The 19,092-nt window shown below is 52.2% G+C and overlaps 6 protein-coding genes across 6 annotated transcripts; 2 read left to right on the plus strand and 4 right to left on the minus strand.

Annotated features, from left to right (window-relative positions):
- Positions 1-19: 19 nt before the first annotated feature.
- On the minus strand, positions 20-786 carry B0I36DRAFT_396294 (uncharacterized protein; the record flags this gene model as incomplete). Its single annotated transcript, XM_046161542.1, has 3 exons — positions 20-163; positions 222-701; positions 751-786. The coding sequence occupies 3 exons, from the start codon at positions 784-786 to the stop codon at positions 20-22; spliced, it is 660 nt and encodes a 219-aa protein (XP_046005836.1).
- A 1,142-nt stretch (positions 787-1,928) lies between these two features.
- On the minus strand, positions 1,929-3,328 carry B0I36DRAFT_396295 (uncharacterized protein; the record flags this gene model as incomplete). The annotated part of the gene is made up of 2 exons (XM_046161543.1): positions 1,929-2,819; positions 3,001-3,328. 2 exons carry the CDS (start codon positions 3,326-3,328, stop codon positions 2,347-2,349), a joined length of 801 nt encoding a protein of 266 aa, XP_046005837.1. The 3' UTR covers positions 1,929-2,346.
- Positions 3,329-5,187: 1,859 nt separating this feature from the next.
- On the plus strand, positions 5,188-6,045 carry B0I36DRAFT_388898 (uncharacterized protein; the record flags this gene model as incomplete). Its single annotated transcript, XM_046161277.1, has 2 exons — positions 5,188-5,368; positions 5,426-6,045. 2 exons carry the CDS (start codon positions 5,188-5,190, stop codon positions 6,043-6,045), a joined length of 801 nt encoding a protein of 266 aa, XP_046005838.1.
- Positions 6,046-6,174: 129 nt separating this feature from the next.
- B0I36DRAFT_337050 (uncharacterized protein) lies at positions 6,175-7,278 on the minus strand. The gene is made up of 2 exons (XM_046155635.1): positions 7,123-7,278; positions 6,175-7,054 (listed from the first exon to the last, which is right to left on the minus strand). The coding sequence occupies exons 1-2, from the start codon at positions 7,192-7,194 to the stop codon at positions 6,536-6,538; spliced, it is 591 nt and encodes a 196-aa protein (XP_046005839.1). The 5' UTR covers positions 7,195-7,278; the 3' UTR covers positions 6,175-6,535.
- Positions 7,279-10,611: 3,333 nt separating this feature from the next.
- Positions 10,612-12,687, minus strand: B0I36DRAFT_337058 (uncharacterized protein). The gene is made up of 4 exons (XM_046155636.1): positions 12,085-12,687; positions 11,623-11,999; positions 11,289-11,489; positions 10,612-11,212 (listed from the first exon to the last, which is right to left on the minus strand). The coding sequence occupies exons 1-4, from the start codon at positions 12,530-12,532 to the stop codon at positions 11,066-11,068; spliced, it is 1,173 nt and encodes a 390-aa protein (XP_046005840.1). The 5' UTR covers positions 12,533-12,687; the 3' UTR covers positions 10,612-11,065.
- A 1,069-nt stretch (positions 12,688-13,756) lies between these two features.
- Positions 13,757-14,305, plus strand: B0I36DRAFT_355054 (uncharacterized protein; the record flags this gene model as incomplete). The annotated part of the gene is made up of 1 exon (XM_046157391.1): positions 13,757-14,305. The coding sequence occupies one exon, from the start codon at positions 13,757-13,759 to the stop codon at positions 14,303-14,305; it is 549 nt and encodes a 182-aa protein (XP_046005841.1).
- Between the last annotated feature and the right edge of the window lie 4,787 nt (positions 14,306-19,092).

Consider the following 19,092-nt stretch of genomic DNA (forward strand, 5'->3'; position numbering starts at 1 on the left):
TCGTCATTGGTATACCCTTTCAGGTGAGAGCTGGGCGAAGTCCCTGATACCACTGGTAGAACGGAACCAGTGTGATATTCGCCAGTTTTTGGAGTTGCTGGATGATTCTGTAAACCCCCATAGCGGTCTGCGTGTCGCCCAGGGGTAGTTTGTGCCACAGAATCTGGTGGTCATCGTTAGCTCAACGTTGCATACGACAACTCATATTTGAACGAGCTCACCTGCTTTCCCTCTGCATCCATCGCGAACGCCACCAAGTTCCAGTCGTGGCCTTGTACAAGTATTGCCGGCAGGTAGTCAGGCTTCTCTATCCCAGACGTTGATGAGGTCAGTGAGCTCAGCTCGTCGATTTTATTCTTCTGCGCGCTAAGCCACGTGAGCAATTGCAGCTTTGCGGCATCGGCGCCGTCACCTGCGCGCTTGATCTCGACAGATAGGACAATGGGCCCTTCAGTTAGGCCGGGATAGCTGGTGAAGTTAATGCTCTGTTCTTCTTCTGAAAGTGGGCTGGCCCGCAATAGCTTCTGGAGTTCGCCCTTTTTGTGCTTGTCCCGCGGATAGTACGCAATCGCAAGGTCCACCTTCTTCAACGGGGTTTTGAGCGTTTTGTAGTGAGGGATGATGGAAGCAGAGGAGCACGGGATAACGTTCAGATCGGCAAGCTCATCCTTACCGGAATTTGTGTTGTCCGCCAGTGTGAACTAGGACACCGACTCAGCACCTTCGGTGTGCATTGCCGATACCTGCTACGAGGGCATCCTTTCGACGCTCAATTGCTGATGACATTGTACACCCAACCCCCGCCCCGCCACTATGGCGTTGATTTAAGGTTGGGACTGGGGCATTTGTACAGCTCATGGACGCTGCCCAACAGGGGGACCACGATCCGAAACATTACCATAGTACAGACTCAAGGGGGCGTCATAAAATGCGGCACGCCCGCGAGCACGACTAACGGGAGGTTACCATCTCGTCATCTGCTCTTGCAGCCAACACTTACGGCAAGCACTTAGACCCCTCGATCACGCCTGACCTTGTTTAATGACGTCCCACTCTGAACACTGAGCCAGCTGCCGCCCCAACGCCCGTGGCACAGCCGCCTTTCATCCTTGGTAGTTCCATCGGGGCATCATCCTCAGTTGCTGCTGCGCCAGGAGAATTCTCCCTCTCTCTCAATAGCAATGAGTAAGGCCACACCGCGACTGGCGATATCGCCTACTACGATATCGGCCTGGCCGCGAGCCTCCTTCTTCACAATGAGTTTGATAAGTGCTTGCCTCTTCTTCTAGCACTGGCGATTGCATCGATGACGAGTTCTGAGTGGTCACTTAGCCTCGTCTGTGGCATAGATCTGAGCTTTAGCGGCCACCACATGCTCGAAGATCTTCATCGCCTCCTTGACCCGTCGGTCGTTACAGGATGCCCTCGCAAGCTCGGTTTCGAATAACTTGCTCCAAAGATTTGCCTCACAAAAGAAAATGGGATTGCGATTCCTGGTATCAATTGTCTATGGGCATTGTAATACCCTTGTCCCTGGCTTCTGTCCATGTGAAGTCTCAGAATGAATTCTTGACGGGCGATCGCATTCTGCTCCCCAAAGTCGATGTGGGATTTCCCGATTTGGAAAGAGACAGTTGTGGAAGCTTGCTTTCGGCGTCATCTCGCGCCCGACAGAAGTTGGGGAGTTAAGAGTGGGACTACGCCGATGATCGAATTGCTAGGGGAGCTGGACAATCGTAGCATCTGGTGTACTTTTCTTCAGACCCTCATCCCTTCCAGTAACCTCGTATTGCATGAGCGCGAGTTTTTGTGTACTTCTAGACCCTAACTAGCTTTGAGCTGCCACTTCGCCAGTAGGACCGGGTATATGGACCCGGCTAAAACGCAGGATAGGAGGAATGAGCACGTCTGCTTGCATGGTACGCGGGCTCGGATGAAATGGCCAGAAAGCCCTGAAGGAAAACCCAAAGTAGCCAATTAGCCGTAAGGGAAGAAGATTTGGAGCAAGCGGTGCGGCACAGCCGCTACTTCAAGCAGACTTCAACAGTTACTTCTTAGCGCGCTTGTAAAACTTGGAGTCTTCGCGCCCTCAATTCCTGTAAAGTGGGCTTTCCGCCGATAGTCGCCTCGCTCTGGTTTGTCTCGGACTGAACATGGGGAAGTCGCGCTGGCTGGGCAGCGCTACACGGGCTTTGGGCTGTGCCTGGCGATGGCATGACTCGGTAGCGTTGGTAAGACAGCTTCTGCAATGTATTGTCGTCCGTGGATGCGATGAGCTGAGCCGAATTATTCCTGGCTATGCCTCTGTTGGCCTCTGGTACCACAACCACGACCTGATCGCAGTTCTCATGGGCAGTACACTGTAACCTCTCCAATGCTCTGCCTGATGATCTTGTTGAAGGCCTGGCCGGCGGTTTCGGGGAATTGTTTTGTCATGTCGACGTCGCGCAGCCGCGACCACACGTCATGCCAGTGGAGATCTCCCGTGGTAAGGCCATCAAGACATTCTTGTAGACGGCTGAGTGTGCCTACGGGTAGACCCTCGCTTTCGGATGAAGTATTCTCCCTTGAGGTTTGGTTCTCACAGTTGTCTGGCGAGTCCACGGCGCCAGGTCCAGAGAGCAAAGTCTGCTCGCCTCCAGCCTGTCGTAAGGCCAGTTGTCCCTGCTGAAAGCGTTGCAGGCCTGCATCGGCCTGTTCGCAGACTGTAAGGCATTGGTTTATCACGCCTCTTTCATCATTGAAGTCCATGGCCTCATCCGAGTCAGAAATACGCTGTTGTTGCAGTTGGAAACTATCCTTGGTGTACTCAATCATCTCTTTATATCGTTCAAGGGCTTGTGGCTGTATTGGTGTACACCTGCGCGCCGCCTTAGTGATGGCACATATGGGACTGCCGGCCCGGAGTAAGGAAGTCTACAAACCTTTGGATGGTACTAAGGCCAAGGTGAAGGATGCATGTGTAGTCTTCTAGGAGACGTGGGAGTTCATCAAGTCTACCTTTTCTGAATGCCGTCCCGGACCAGTCTATCCGTCGTTCCGGGGACTGTCCTTGCAACGCTTTGACTAAAGCGTCTTGGAGCTCGTCACAGATCTTTCTCACGTGCTGAATAGTGTCATTGACGAACGACAGACACGTCGGGTCAACGGTCGCCGTCCACTCCGCGAAGACCAGCATGGTGGCAAGCTCGGTCAGCTTCTTGGACAGCTGATTCATCATCCTATCCCGCTCCTTGAGTTTGTCGACTTCCTCATGAGAGTTCTTTGCTGCTCGGAGCGCATCAGTGACGCAGCTGGTAGCCGTCCCCGCGTTGCTGGATGGCGCCATTACACAACAGCCCAGCTCGGACGTTGCTCAGAGCAAGCAAGTGCAATGGTGCTAGGCGATTCTTGGGTGATTCGAGATTTTTGTCAATTACCTGAGATGATCGAGTCGAGGTTCCAGAGCTCTCGCCTTGGCTAATGTTATGGTTGCAGTTGATGCCCAATGCGCTGCCTTCATTCAAGTCACTGAATGCGGGGTTGGCGGCAACCCCACGCTGATAGTGAGACCAGAAAACAGCAGACAGTCCGCCGTGGTGCCTACTTTGGTGATGATTGGAGGAGGCCGAAGCTTGGACGACAAGGGGGTCATCCGCCGATTGAGTGGAACGTCCCTCAGTTACTTCGGCTCCTAATAACACTCCGTAGAAATACAGTACCCGACCCGACTTTCGAAGATCCTGCCTCGCTCATCACTGAGGCTCTACCTTTCGCATCCACGCTGGTGAGCACGAGATAAAGCGATAGGCATAATGAGCAACGACTACGTGCACGCTCGACCCGCCTCAGCGGGCGACATGCGCACATGATACGCCTGAGCGCTTGCACAGAGGGGATCATTGGCTCAACTGCGGGCGTTTCTTGCCATGGACTCCACCGCGAACCTTGGGAGACATCAGCCCCCGACACATGTGAAGTTTGTCCTTGTTCCCGGACACCCTCTCCAAGCATTCGGAAACGAGTTATCGCCCTGGCTGGCTTCCAAGAGAGATCTAGAGATCCAACTCGCTATTGAGATTATGGCGGTTCTACGGGTGCGGCTCAGGACTCGGTGATGTTTGTTTTGCGCTCTACTCCCTAAGGTGCTGAAAGTGCTCCGCATCTCCGTCCTATGGCGTTGTGTGCCCCCGCTCCGCTGTAGAGTTAGGACAGTCGCCTCCAGCCCCACCAATTGATTGTGTGTCTCGAGGAGGGTATTTGTACCATGGTAGGCCACGGACCTGAGGCTGCAAGGCACTGTCTGCAGTGGCGGGTCCTCGGCACCACCTCCAGCATGTGCTGTATCTAGATCGACGGTGAACTGCACGTGAGGGCGGCACAGTACTGGCATCACTCTACGGCGAACATCCTTGAGATGAATTTTCGATTCCCAAGAATCGAATTGTAGTTTATTTGCCTTCTTGAAGTCGGTTATGAGACTTGATATACGACTGAGCTATCAAACGCGATTGACCTCTTTTAAAGTTGCACTTGACCAGAACTTCCGTGAACTTGCAGCACTTCGCTAAAGTCTTGCGGGATCATCGTTGAGGCGAAATCCTTTGCAAACGAGGTTTAATGGACTCTGCATCTCAGGAGGAACTCCCACCGATGCGGCTTTACTGGATTGCGTTGGACAAGTCCTTGCGGGGAGTCACCTGGAGCACGATGCTTGCATAGCAAGCAAGTCGGCCAGCCACTTTTGTTGATCGCTTGATCTCAAGCCTGCCAGTGACGTCAGATGAAGGAGAGAATCACGGCGGATAGGGCGAGGTGACTATCCCGTGGTTATTTGCCAAGCCGCACAAACTGGCTCTCCAACAAGCTTATCTTCCCCGTGCGAAAGTGTTACAGTACTGTACTGTACTGTTCAAACTCCCGAGCGTGACCCGGCATTTTACTATCAAGCATAGTTGCAGCAAGTTTTTGGACCAAACAAGTTCAGAAATAAACAAACAAAACAACTGTTGCTCCTCTAAGCTGTATATAACCCTAGTTTTCGACCTCTCATTCTTCGGCCTACCTCGCCCCGCCTGATTAACCCGCACTGCCCAGCCCGGACTCCAACTCCTGCTACCTTCCTATACAATCAGTGCCCAACGGTCCCTCTCCCAGCCAACCTTATCTCCTCCTCTGGCTCTACGAGAATAACAAAAGCGCGTGGCCATGCTTCTTCAGATAGCCATCCTCCTCGTCTCGGCCCTGACGGTCAATGCCGGTTCCATCCGGAGGCATTGCCACACTGGCCCGCCTGGGCCTCCCGGGCCTCCCACCGCTGGTGGACCTCTTGACCCAAGTGACCCTCCTCCAGCACCCGTTGTCACTCCTACACTGCCAGTTCATGGTGGTAAGTTTAGACGCGATTTATCCCCGCCTCGTCCCTTTATACTAACTTGATAATCAGGATCGAAGGAGCTTGCTGGCCCTGAGCCCCTTGGCTTCAAGTCAGTGCTTATTGGTCACGGTATCCAGAATTACACCTGCCCCGCTGCTGGCGCGAAGGCTACCGCCACTGGTGCTCTCGCTGTTCTCTGGGATATTGCCCCTCTCTTTCCCGGTTCGGGCCCTCTTGCTCTTTCCACGGAAGCGTGGGCGGCCGTGACTGTTAAGGCCCTGCACACCACCGTTATCCCGCTGAACCTTGCCGCTGACGCTGGCCGACCTTACGCTGCAGACCCCAGCGCGCCCTTTCCCGCGGCCGCGGACCTGACTCTCGAGGGTGTCCGGGTTCCGCTCCGCTTTGCTGGCCATCACTACTTTGCCGGCTCTGTTCCCACGTTCACTATGGGCGACGCCCTCTTTGTTGGCAAGAAGAACGACGGCATCGCTGCTCCGGCCGACGCCGACAAGGGCATCACCGGCACCGGCACGATCGACTGGCTAAGGCTTGGTGACACTGGCTCCTCGCATGTCACGACCCTGGCCTACCGCGTCTACACTGCTGGTGGTGTCGCTGGCCCCTGCACCGGGGCCGGCCAGGCCGAGAGCGTCCCTTACACAGCCCAGTACTGGTTCTTCGGCTGATACGTATAGGGATCATATCTTCAGCAGTGGTACCAGGCTGCCGCGCTCGGGAAAGCAATAGACGGTCACGGATTTGAAATCGGTAATATTGCACCATTTTGCATGCGCCTACCGACACAGAAAGTCATAGCCAGACCATGTTTCACTCTTTCTTATCTAGCTTTCCCCAACAGTCTACTCTCATAGGATAGCGGCGGGTGAGGGTTGAAAGTTCGTTTCCGATCTGTGTATAGTGATGGGTGAGATTGCTCGCTGGTGCGCGGAATTTACAATAATACAGGTCTTAATTGTCCGGCCCTTGTCAGGTTCAGATAATAGGCGCGCCGAAGGCCAATGTTCCTAAGTAGTAGCCGCACTGTCGTGTCTGCGGCAAGCTCTTAAAGCAGTGTGCTAGTGAATATTACTACCGGAACGTATATGATACCGGTAGCGATGGACGAAGCAAGGTAAGTAATAGTGACGCTGGCCGAAATCGCGGCGTTCCCTTCAACTATGGCACGACGAGATCAGCGCTATCGAGACTCCCGTCAAGCATTGAAGGTGCCCAAAGGGGGAATAACCGGTTTGTATCAACACTGGCGTCGGGGCGATCGGACCGTTCGTTATGGTTGTCCAAAGGGGCGCTATGGATGGCCGACTGCAGCTCTACCGAGTGGCGTCGTGGAGCTATGGTAAACGTTACGTCGGGACCGTTGGGATTGGTGAAATATTGCTGTTTTCTAGACGCGTTGGCATGGTCGAAAGTCATATGCGCCATCATGCCCATGTAGGCCGACTTGAGATGGTTGGTCTTCCCATTACTAGGGCAGACGGTATTGTCGACTTCGGATGTGTATGAGAGATTGAATCTGCTCGCGTTTGAGTTGCAGATCACATAGTCCTCCCTTTGCCGCATCTGCTTTCTGTTCTCATTGACTTTAGCCTCGACAGCGTCGAAGTCGAGATCTCCCCATGCGCAATTGATCTTGAAGTTCGCGAGGGCCAGGAACACTTGTAGCCTACGGGCGATCTGCGCATGTATATCAGCCTCTTCTTGCCTGCCCGAGCTTTTGTGCAGAGTTTAGAGCAGTGTCTGACCATACGGGTTTTAGCCCGCTTGAGAACCTTTTTTGAAGCGTTAGAACTTTGCCGCTTGGTGAACGACACCATGACTAATGGCGCGTATATATGCCGTGTGGTTTCCGGGATCCGTTATGTGGTGAGGCGGTGGTGTTATAATAAAATTTCGACTATTAGCGAGGGTGTATAGGAGGTGGAATTATAAAGGTGGGGCTGGAGGCAAGGAAAGGGGCTCAAAACTAGCTAGCGGTACAGTACTCTGCAGTCGAAGTCAAATCTAACGGGGTCTTACGAGGTAACGTAAATGCATAGCGAGTGGGCCAGCATAGCGAGTGGGCCACCCCCACCACATCTCGAGAATCAAAACCTCGGCAGCAAAACCAAAACGTCTTGAATTGATATAAACTAATCGCTATCTTCGAGTTCAGACCCTAGAGTAACTATTTGGCAAGTTCTCGCATTATGGCCAGTCATCCCGCAGGTACCACAGCGGCGCTGCGTTGGCGTAGTGCCGCCTGCATGACCTCGATTTTCTTGCGTTTCCTGTGTTATTTGAGTGTTCACCTCTCTCTGGGCTAGAAGGTCCTATCCCTCGCCTAGAGTCATGCTCTGGCCTTTCCGGAGACGTGTTTTCTTAGCTCTCCGGCGCTTACTAAGTACTGCATTCTCGTCTTCAAGCATCTTCATCCTTGCCTCCATTAGGGCGAACCGGTGCATGATCCCCTTTGCTCCCTTCGTGAACTGCTCAACTGCTTCAATAATTGACGTTGGAGAGCTTCCCTGGTGACGAGAGATCCGACGTTTGATGAAATTAGACTGTGAACGGGCTTCCATAGCGGTGGTGGGCGTTCGGGAAGTCCATGGCTCCGGTGACGTCCGAGGCGTCCTCGAGGGTGTTGGCGTCTTGAACTTCACATCGAGCTTGGATAAAACGGCTTCAGGGTCATAGGGTACAAGTCCCGCCCCTCTGAAGCCTCCCTGGATGTTTTTTTCCGTCATTGTCTGCTGGAATGCCGCTAAAAACGAGGGGAGGAAGTCCTCCTTGCTGATATGCGTTGTACCCGCCTTCATCTTAAGCTCAATTTGCCGACCGTATGCTTTCTTCAGCGGACCAAAACAGCCAACATCGAGAGGCTGGAGTATATGAGACGAGTGAGGAGGCATACAGAGCGTAATAATGTTGTTGTCCTTACAGTAGGGCTCGAATTCGACCGAGTGGTGACTTTCGTGGCCGTCGAGGACGAGGAGGCGATAACCGCCTTTTGTTCGCGACTTTGTGTGCTGATCGAAATGTCGAATCCAATCTAGACCAATTTCGTTTGTAGTCCAGCCGTTTGCGGATGTTACGATTCTCCAGTCGCGAGGAATCGCGTTATCTTGGTACCAGGTCGAGAGGTGATATTTGCCGGCAAATACTACGAACGGCGGGACGTAGAATCCAGTCGCGCTAACGCCCTGGATTACCGTAACCCATTCCCGATTACCTGGTTGCTTCATCTTAACGTTCGACCGTATTTGCGCGTTTGTAACGACCATCCCGGTCGCGATAACGCCCATCTGAAAGCCTGTCTCGTCGAAGTTGTAGATATCGGAGTCCGCTACGCCGTTTTTCGCGACTACGTTCCGCACAAGCCGAAACCACGCGTTTATCGCGTCGGGATCCTCGCATTGGGCTCTCTTGTAGTCGTACTTGCGAAAGAAACGCGTCTGGAGCTGTGGTTGTCGCTTAACGAAGTTTGACGCCCATCGTGGACCGACGCGTGGCGCAGCCCGCTTATCGAGCAGTCGATTCGCCATTTCTCCAAGCTCACTTAGCCGAGGAGGATATGCTCGCGCATCCAAGTCGAGAATATAATTAGTCGACAATCGTCTGCTCCTCTAGCTCTGTTAATTTCATCGAATTTGGTAGGCTATCGCGTCGAGAAGGCGTCCCCTTATAGCGGCGGGTAAGCGTTGTTCGAGAGACGTTGTAGATTGCAGCTGCGCGGCGTATAGAAAGGGAAGGATCACGGTCCATAGCTTGAAGTGCGAGATTCAATTGGTTATCTTTAGAAGGGGTCTCCATGGCTGGTTGTTGAGTAAGATGTGTTAGAAGATGGAATTCTAGTGAAGTGATGGAGGTGGCCCACTCGCTATGCTGGCCCACTCGCTATGCATTTACGTTATTCCTATTCTAAGTCACTTTTCTGTCATTTTGGTCGAGGCGTAGGGGCAGGCTGTGATTATGAGACCTAACATAGCTTTCTCGCACGTAGCTCCTGCCTCACGAAGGGTTTCCCAGCTGACTTCGCGACTTTTAGCAGCGCGTTCACGGCTATTGTGCAGTTTTATACTCGCGATTTCATTTGTACGGAATTTTAAGCCGTACAGACATGTTCCCATTGGTTGAAGTTAGTTTACAATACTAATGTCGCATGAGACGTGCGGTATGATTTGGGGCCACTACTGAGTGAAGCCTGTTCAATGTTAACTTCATGGTAAGAATTGTAGATATGATTAAACAAGACATCCTGTATGTTCGCGGACATTCAGCTAAGATACACATCGGAAAAGCAATTTAAGCCCACCTCTACTTAAGGCAAGTAGGGAGAAGGGAAGTCGAAAGGCGCCAATTATGATCCACGTGTCTCTAGATAAAGGTAAAATGTAAGATGAAAACACGGCCACTCGAGCATCCAATAACAAGTTTCGTATCTGCATCCACTGTGGCCCACCTAACAACTCGCGATCGGAGCTCTGGATGAAGCCAGAGGACCGGCTGCGAATCCCTCAAAATCCATGCACCATCCGAACTGATACCATAGCGTTGGCGGCCGGCCATGACGGACATGTTTGGATATAGATCCAATATGTATCCCACGTCATTTCCGACACGGAGTACTTGAACACCGGTATATATATACGTGTCAGTCGTGTTTAATGACAAAGAGCCATCAGCACCAACTTCGTATGTCGCCTCGCACGTGGCCGTAGCCGCATCCCACAGCTTGACTGTCTTATCATGCGATGCCGAGACAACGGCGCGGCCGTCTGGGGAGAAAGCTGCCGATCGGACCGAGGCGGTATGGCCCTCGAGTGTCGCCTCGCATGCGCTCCACCGCTCTGACAGTTCCGGTTTGCACTTGACCCAATCTGGGGCCTCACCGCGGAAGAGCTTTCGTACCAAACTTTTAACAGGACTGAAAACTATTGCTGATGCATAACACTGCAGTGGTCGGGTCTCAAGCGCCGAGCGGAAGCCTCGCAGAAGACGATACACGTCAGCAACTATTGCCTGAAGATCTGAAGCACTCGGAGGATCCTGATTTAGTCAGTATTGTTGACGTACTAAACTGCGTATCAAAACATACCTGAATGTGCTGTTTGAGTCCGTCTAATGCAACGATGCTATCTGGTATGCCGCGTAGTAGACTCAACGCCTCAATCCAGTAGAGAGCCTTATTCCGCAAGAAGCTGTCTGCTATTTCACCGTCGCGTACATTTCTGCCTTCATCCTGATTCGTAATGGCATCCACCAAATGATTGACCCAGTAGACGCAGCAGTACCCGACTGTCGAGAGTGGATCAGGCGTCGGCGGTTTGACTTTCTCGATTGGGAAGCCTGGATCGCGTAGATTGTAGTTATCGCGCTTCAGTATGCTAGACATAGCCTCGATTGAGTTCTCGAGAATCTGGCTGTGAACTGATGGCTGTCCGTTGGGAAAGAGAACAACCGCATAAGACTTCATTAAGAAGTCCTTTGCCGACTGGTGGACAAAGTACACCTTGTCGTCACGAATTGTGAGGAACGAGCCGCACAGGCTGATGATCCCCTCGAGCATTTCGCGATAGGTTTTCATGCGAAAGGACTCTCCGACCAGAGTCATCAACTCAGACAGCGACGGTGGGCGATAGGTCGTTGCTACGAGTGCAAGAACCTGCTTGCAGGATTCAGTATCTTCTGAGGCGAGTGTTTGCTCTATCATTCGTTGATATAGAGCATCAAGCCCCAGAGGAAAAGACTTGACATTCTGTAACACATTCCAGGAGTAAGTCGTTTCGAGTTCTTGATAGACCAAGGCAACCCAGAGAAACGTGCCATCTGCGTTCGACGACAGATAGTGGTAAACTTCCTTGGCGATGTCATCGCGGTAACCCTTGCGTCGTGCAAGCTCGGACACCTTGTGCTCGATGTATGTATTTACGGCTTCTGTAACTGAAGTTTCATTAACCTCAAGCGAAAGCCTGTGCGCCACTTTGCATAATGGTTCCTCAATCTGAGGCCAATTGCGGCTTGAAATGAGCCATTTCGCTGTGGTATTTTGCGAGGTCCTGGCCACCAGGTCGAGAAACACTGGCAGACCTTGCAAACACTCGTCCAGAGCGTCGACCACAAGGACAACTCCCTGAAGTTTGGGATCCCTGAAGTTTGGGATCCTGGAGAATGTTGTTGAAGATTTCACATAGCGCCTGCTAGCTGTTGGTGTCTTCGAAAAGGTCTCTGCCGGCCTTTTCGTGTTGCTTTTCCATGTAGGAAACGAGGGAAACGTGCTTCTCGAGGATCATGTAGATCAGGCTGCGCAATGCAGCTGTTGCGGTATTAATACGCGTGTCGGTAGCCTGGAAAAGAAAGTAGGATAGAGTTTGTCCCTCGGTGCGCATCCTCTCGAGTTCGTCGATGACTCCGCAGAGCAGCATGGTCTTGCCCTTGCCCGGATCGCCTTTGACCCAGAGTAGTCGCTGATTCTCATTGTTGCGCCACTGGCGAAAGTCCGGGTTGTCGAGCACCCATAAGTAGGAGTCCCTGAGTAGGCTGCCCTTCATGTTTTCGATGCGCCTCTTGTCATGGCGAGGATCGGTCACGCGCAAGTCGGCAATGCATTGCTTGGCTGCTTCGCTGACAGTGTCCTTATTACCTGTAAACAAGAATGCATACCAGGACAAACTGGTCAGCCTGTGCTCCAGCATATTGGAAACGCATCTGAAGCCATGACTTCTTACCAATCTCTCGTCTCAGTCTGAGGAATGCCTTCTCCTCGCCCTCGCTGTAGATGAGTGGCATATGCGCGTCGAAGATGCCAAGCATGCAATACGCAAGGTCTTCGGGACGCTTCGTCTTGCGCCCTCCCACCCAAGAGAGTCGCTCGTTGATGCTGAAGTCAGCCAGAGGTTTCCCTCGAAGCGCGTCGACAGGGACCCCTGTGCATTCGTGGAGCAGTGCCTCTAACGTTGTTTTGTTGCCAAGTACGTATCCTTCTGCTGAGAAGAATTTGACCGACCGTGGGGCGATCAGCTCCTGGAGCGTCCAGCCGCGGGTTAGCCACCGGCTTCTTCTGAAGGCTGTCTCCCATGGAAGTTGTGACGCTTTGTCTTCGTCCTTGCCGCCATTGTTGACCACGTCGCTGAGGTAGACGTAGCAATGGTCGGCGTCTCTGTACCAACGAAACATGGAGTTGATCGCTTCTTGAAGCTCCTGGCTGTTAGACTTGTCTATACAGCAGGTGTCGATCCAGAAGTTTTTCAGGCCATCCAGCGCAGCCTGCTGGCTGCAGAACGTGAGCTTTTTATACCCGTCCTTGTGGTGGCCTGTATGATTTTGAACGTCTTGAAAGGTGATCTCCTGGTCATCGGCTCCCCAGGTGTGCGAGAGGATAGCATATGGCGGGACGTCCTCTGGGGGATGCGCCCCAAGTCTGAGGCTGCCATCCTCTTGGATTTCCAAGAGGCGCATCCTGCAAGGGTGGTATGAGCAGGGTATCTCGATTGATTGATGGTTTTGGCTGGCGACGGCGTGATGCGACTTTGGTCATGAAAGACCAAGTCTCCTCGAGCATCAGGATCGTGATGGGGCACAAACAGCAGACGTTTCATGGCGGCTGGACAAGGTAAGGAAATGCGGGGTTGCGCGCCACATGGACACAGTCCCACGACCTTGCTGGAACCAGAAGCGGGGCTGACGTTGCAACCCAGTGCCCTATTCCGCACTGTTTTGGGAAGCCCAAATACGACCCAGTTTGTGGAGGATAAGGCGTCAGCCTCGCAAGGCAGCTACGGTACTGTACATCCAGGCAGCCATCTTTCCGGCCATTCTGGTATGATTGCATGAACATGTAATGTTGAAAGCTCTTGCTGTATAACAACAACTGCAGGAATGTTCGTTTGCAGGGACGCTACTTTATTAGCATATACCATATGCCGCTTTTCTTCTGTGGTCACCTCGTTAATGCAATACATAAAACACACGGGACAATGCCACACCTGACCATTGGCGCGCAAAACGACTTGTCCGAGATGCCCCGCCTGAACGTTTGCGTTATCCACTTATGTGCCCCACGTTGTCGAGACCGGTTGGCTCGTGCGCGTAGAGACTTGTGCTCGATGAAAGCCGGACACCGATTTCGAATCCGACTGTAGCACGTATCTGCCACCCGACTTCCTAACACTGAGCCATTATATCACCAAGCTATATACTCTTGCTAGATCTACAGGAAGGTGCTACAGTGTTCCTATTGAGCATGGATCGAGGACAGGTCCCTCCAGCAGGTATGCCGCAAACGGGGCTCCATGGTCATAGTCTAGAATGCTGTTGAGGAAGGGTGAATCGCATGATGCTGCCCCAGAATGATTTCTTCCTACCTGTCAGATCTTCGATCATCATCTTCGGGATCTTATCATGGTACTTCTTCAAGATCCTTCCGTTGAAACCCTTCTCGGTCCAACACATTGTCAGGTAGCGTGGCCCCCTGGATCTCACTACTTCAACCCTCAACATTACGGTAGGGGGCTTCGGGCTTGCCTCCAAGCTTCCTTCGAAATCGACCTCACTGCAGTCCACAGAGCCATCGTTGAGGCGATGCTGGAGACCGCAGTCATGGATACAGATCGCCAGCTCTCCATGGACAGCATTCTCAGCACACGGGCGAGCATCCTGCACCGCATTGGCCACTGCGTCAACGGCTCAACCCCAATCCACTTCCTCGACTTTGTGTATCCTCCCGATTCGCGCACCCCCTTGGAGCAATACATACGCTTCGAAGTCTTGCGTGTCCTCCGGGCTGTACTGGTGGAGCCGTCTTTCTTCTCTTGCTCTGCGAGCCAGATGGTGGCTGCGGCAGTCTCTGCAACGTGGCGTCGTCGGTTCGGAATCCCCTGGGCGGAGCCGCTCGATTCCCTTCCTGGTCACCATTACGAAGAAATCAAGTGGATAGCGGACCTTCTGTAATGTCGCAAGTGAGTTGCGGGGTGCGGTGATTCCCGGCTCATACTCTCTACAAGAATGTCTTATGTGTATGGGAAGGACGTTCGTAAAACAATGTCAAGGGTACCATAGATTTCTTGCCCTACGGAACCTCCTCGCCGCGGTCTGGGAAGGTGAGACATAGTGTCTGGCAGTGTAGGTGCGGGCCATTCGTAGGCGAATCGACATTTGTATCTACATAAAGCTGGTCAATGTATCTCTCGTTTAGTTACACTTCCTGTCAAGAATTTGCCCGAACCTTGCTTGTCTCAGCCAGCAATATGTGTGACCTGATCTAGCGAGACGAAGCTTAGCTAATTGCCTCCCCTACCATCTGGCGGCAAGGAGTAAGCCGCTACCAGGCGCTCTTCCCACTTGGTATGTAATACAACTTCCTACATATTGTTGCCCCTCTGTTCATGCAAGTTTAAGTCCGCGTCGAACCACGTCCTCTCCTGCAGCAGGGACGCGGAGCGGCGTTCCGCCTGGTGCGCTGTGGCCGATGTCCCACCCCGAACAAGCCGTAGATAATTGTTTTTTTGTTTTTCTTTTGGGCCGAAGACGACGGCCCACAAGCCCAGCCAGTCCGACGTGCTGAGCTTGTGGGATGCCCCGTGACCGAATACCGAGGGAGCTCACCGCTGTTGTGGTGGAGTCCTGTTTCAGCACAGGGGCGGGGGCGGCTCTGTCGCATGTGTACAACATCCACCATGTCCTGCCAGCTCCTCCTCCCTAAAGTGGCAAGTGGGGTGGGGCAACGCGGCTTAACATTCGTCAGGTCTTTGATAGGCCATCGCGCAGCACGCATCGTGCACGATTATGCCAAGCCCAATCGGAAGGATGATGATCATGATGGCACGTCTTTATTTCTAAGGTTTTTCGAACCTGTCTGCCATTTTTCGCGGTGCTATTACGTATCTGGCCCAGGTCCCCGTTGATCCCGTTAGAAAGCGAACGGACGCCAAGCGAATTGTTTGTTTACGTTCTGTCGGCTAGACCCAGCATCTGACTCCACCCTTCGTCTCGCCCAGCTGGAGCGGTTTGTTTGTAGTACATTAATCTTAAATGCGGTGTTGGGGTGGTTGGGACCGCTACTCACGCGACTTTAGGCACGGCTGTGGAAAAATTTCCACGCCCGTGGAAAAGCTTCCACGCCTGTGGAAAAGCTTCCACGCCTGTGGAGAAATTTCCACGCCCGTAGAAAAGCTTCCACGCTCGTGGAAAACTTCCCCAGCGCCCCGCATTTCGCGAACCCCCTTTTGGCCAAAGCGACGTCTCTCAATCATCTTTGCGTCTTCATTCTCCGTGTTATCACTGCCTATGGAGGCTATGAAGTATTTTGCCCTGGGCCGGGCTAAGATCGACTATAAAAGTGACGGCGCCCCACCATGCGGTTGGACATTTCCTTCATTCGAAGATTTAGAACGGATCGTGTAAGCAGATCTTAATATAGTACTTACCATCCCAAAACCTGGATTTTGACGATAAATGAAGTCCATGCAGATCTATCCAACGTATGTTAGAAAACCCAAGCCTAAGCTGATAACTATTGGATAAATCAACTGGAGGTTCGCATCTATGGAGCTACACATCGTAGGGCTCAAAAACTAAGATGATATCTAGAAATCAGTCCCTTTCCCTGAATTTCGACAATCATCTGTTAAATTCGTACTGTCATAATTACTCGTAGGGAGGCAACACTGTTGGCAATATTCGATGACCGCTCAGTACCTTGCCGTCATTCTGGGCCTATTCTAGCCAGCCCATCGGAGCTGAACATGCATTTGGCTGGTCTGCTCTAGCACCTGACCATCCTAATTGCGGGCAAATGATGCGTCCGTACTTGGCGTCCAGGACATCGTCTGTAAATGTTAGCGAGGTATTCAACCATTTTCCCAATACGCCTACCATCTTATCAAGTTGATGCAAGATAGCAATGATTTCACAGCTCCGGAGTCGTTACACAGGCACTCCAATGAACGTCCGTCTGGGGAGAGCTCGCATCGAGAGCATGTCTCCGTGAACGACCCATTATAATAAATGTCTAGGCCTTTTGCCGAGACTAAAGTGCCGCCGAGGTTCCACAAACAAGGTTCCAGGTTGATATATTAGAAGTAAGTAAGATTCGAGTCTAGCGTAGAGTGAAAGCAGTTCGCTTCTACAATAATGGGTGACCCGCTACTGGTGCTTGTAGGGTCTGCGTGTAGTCCAACGTCCATGACCATTGATGTTAGTACTAACGTAATCCACAAGTGGGTGAATCATACAAGTGGATGAATCAGTCCCCCGCCACTTTCGTACAGGCCTTCTTCTTTCCCCTTTCTCTCGACCAGTAATTATGGTGCGGCATTCAGTTGAAAGTAATCTTATTCTTAGCGCTTAATACTCTTCAATCAAACCCAGAATTAAGCGTACGAAAGGCTGCACAGATCTATAATGTATCCTTCTCGACCCTCCAACGACGACGACACGACCGACCTGCGCAACAAGATATCCGACTACCCTGCCAGAAATTAACCTCGCACGAAGAGGAAAGTATTATTTGGTACATAATCGAACTAGATTCGCGATCGTTTTCACCGCGGTTAAGTGGTGTTTGAGAAATGGCGGATCGACTCCTCCGCGAACGTGACGCGCCACATGTCGGAACGAACTGGGCTACGAACTTCGTACGACGACGACTTGAGCTCCGTACGCGTTTTAATCAAAGAATCGACTACTGAAGAGTCCTCTGCGAGGATTCAGGCGCGTATCGCGCGTGGTTTGAGCTCGTTCGAATCAAAATCGCGAAATACGGGATCCACGATAACGACATCTATAACTTCGAAAACGGGCTTCGCGATGGGCAAGATCTCCCCCGAAACTGTCGTTACCACCTCCGATCGACGCGGAAGGCCAAGAGCAGTACAAAAAGGCAATCAGGAATGGGTTACAGGAATCCAGGGTATCGCGTCGTACGGCCAGATCCAAATAGCAAACCTTTAATAGTTGCACCGACCGTGTAAGCCAGAAAGATTTAAGCACACTTGTCAAAGACGCCAGCGGCCCCAGGGTCGCGCACACTGCTCGATGAAGGACAACCTTCTCCCGTCCTCGCCACTCCATTTGAATGGAGCAGAGCCACTGGCTGCAGTGCCCGATATGCAAGCATTACCGCCGCTAGCGCATGGCGCCGCAAAGGTTGCCACCAGCTGAGTGCGAGTAGAAACAATCCCCTCCTGCCTCCTCAATGGTTCGTTAAGCACCGTGGAATAGAGGGGAGCTATTGTTAAGTGTCAAGTTCAGGAGCGAATTACACAGGAAGTGGGGGGCAGAGCACAGTGCTTCCTTGCCGTGTTCTAAGACTTCGGTCGTGTTGATGGTCATACACCGCACAACGACTGGCTCTTGTAGTGCTTCTGCCGAGTCGCGAGTCCATTCTTCGAGGATGCGCCGCGCCTGGGCATACTCGAGACCCTCGTGCAGACCATAAGTCCTTTGGCCTCTCCGTCCTTCGCAATTATCACTGGAGTCAGTGTTACCTGCAATGACGAACCCGTGAACTAGTATTATTCTGATCGAGCACGATATTAGATGGAGTCAGGGTATATATCGGCGGCCTTGCTTCTTACTCGTGCGTCTTAGCTTCTTCGGCTAGCTCCAGAACGCCTTCTAATATTCTGTCAAAAGCGAGCGAGAACTTTGCCTGTGTAGTATTAGCATCTCATATGCGGGGAGGACTATAACTAGAGGGGTGTTACTGGTTCCTCTGAGTGGACCGTGTAATCGACTCGATGTCCGTCATGAAGGCTGCCCGTTCTCAACCCGGTAGTGATTCAGTTTAGGGATTCGGTCATGTTTGTCGGTGATATATGCTGCGAAGCATGAGCTACAGGGATCATAAGAACCGGTATCTTCATGCCATCTACGGAGTACAGAATGATTACTATGCCTAGCAGTGAACGGGAGAAATGAGGTTCTACAGGAAAGGTTAGCATGCTGCCAGTTTGACATGATACCGTGAAGTTGGTGTCATTGTTTTGGTCATATCGTAAAGCGTCTGGGCGATGCCTGTATGTATTGGGCGTGGAAGCAATTCGCGCGCTTGAAGATATGCGCCGTTGCACGCGTGCGTACAATGGGGTTAGAGCGGTGACGACCACACGAACGAGACGAAGGTGCTGCAGAGGGATTAATAGAGTTGCAGTGAGTGGTGTAGGTTGATACGACAGCTAGTGCGGCGACGGTCTTCTGTGCGCGCGCACCTCCGCATTCTGCAGGCCCTTGACTGCAACGAGCCTGCATCAAGCCAGGACATTCATATAACGCATCGGATTAACGCAAAAAGAGCGCTTAGGCACTTCCAGAGTTTCTAACTGCGGTGGGTAGCAGCAAAGTAAATTTCGGTCTATGGACAAACTGTACTTCGATTATCACATGGGAGCAAACCGCGCAGGTTGTTGCTCGCCAGAATCAACCAGGCTTGGCACGATCCTGAACATGGCTTTTACGAACATCGCAGGTGTAACCACGACTTCTGTGCCTTCTGGAGGAGGCTGCCTGGCTGAGATTGCCGGCACCTCCCTGCGGGCCCGTGACCTCTTGAGCAACCTTTCAAGGCCCGTATTGGTATGTGCCCATTGTCTTGAAGCGATATCGAGTAGCGAAGCGGCGGTTGCTTTTGACTTTCGCTCACTTAAGTGCATGGCGAGCTGGGGCTTCAGTCACGAACCAGCTCTGCATAGCATGGTGACTACATTTCCAACTGGCAATGACTATACCGTTCACCAGCC

This window comes from Microdochium trichocladiopsis (assembly GCF_020744255.1).
Source record: "Microdochium trichocladiopsis strain MPI-CAGE-CH-0230 chromosome Unknown B0I36scaffold_12, whole genome shotgun sequence".
In the NCBI taxonomy this organism is placed as follows: domain Eukaryota; kingdom Fungi; phylum Ascomycota; class Sordariomycetes; order Xylariales; family Microdochiaceae; genus Microdochium; species Microdochium trichocladiopsis.

Coding starts and splice junctions, on each gene's coding strand:
- B0I36DRAFT_337050 (XM_046155635.1), bottom strand. CDS start 7,194: ATGGTGTCGTTCACCAAGCGGCAAAGTTCTAACGCTTCAAAAAAGGTT. Junction 7,055..7,122: donor AGCGGGCTAAAACCCGTATG/GTCAGACACTGC, acceptor ATACATGCGCAG/ATCGCCCGTAGGCTACAAGT.
- B0I36DRAFT_337058 (XM_046155636.1), bottom strand. CDS start 12,532: ATGTTTCGTTGGTACAGAGACGCCGACCATTGCTACGTCTACCTCAGC. Junction 12,000..12,084: donor CAGACTGAGACGAGAGATTG/GTAAGAAGTCAT, acceptor TCTTGTTTACAG/GTAATAAGGACACTGTCAGC. Junction 11,490..11,622: donor TCGAGAAGCACGTTTCCCTC/GTTTCCTACATG, acceptor CCCAAACTTCAG/GGAGTTGTCCTTGTGGTCGA.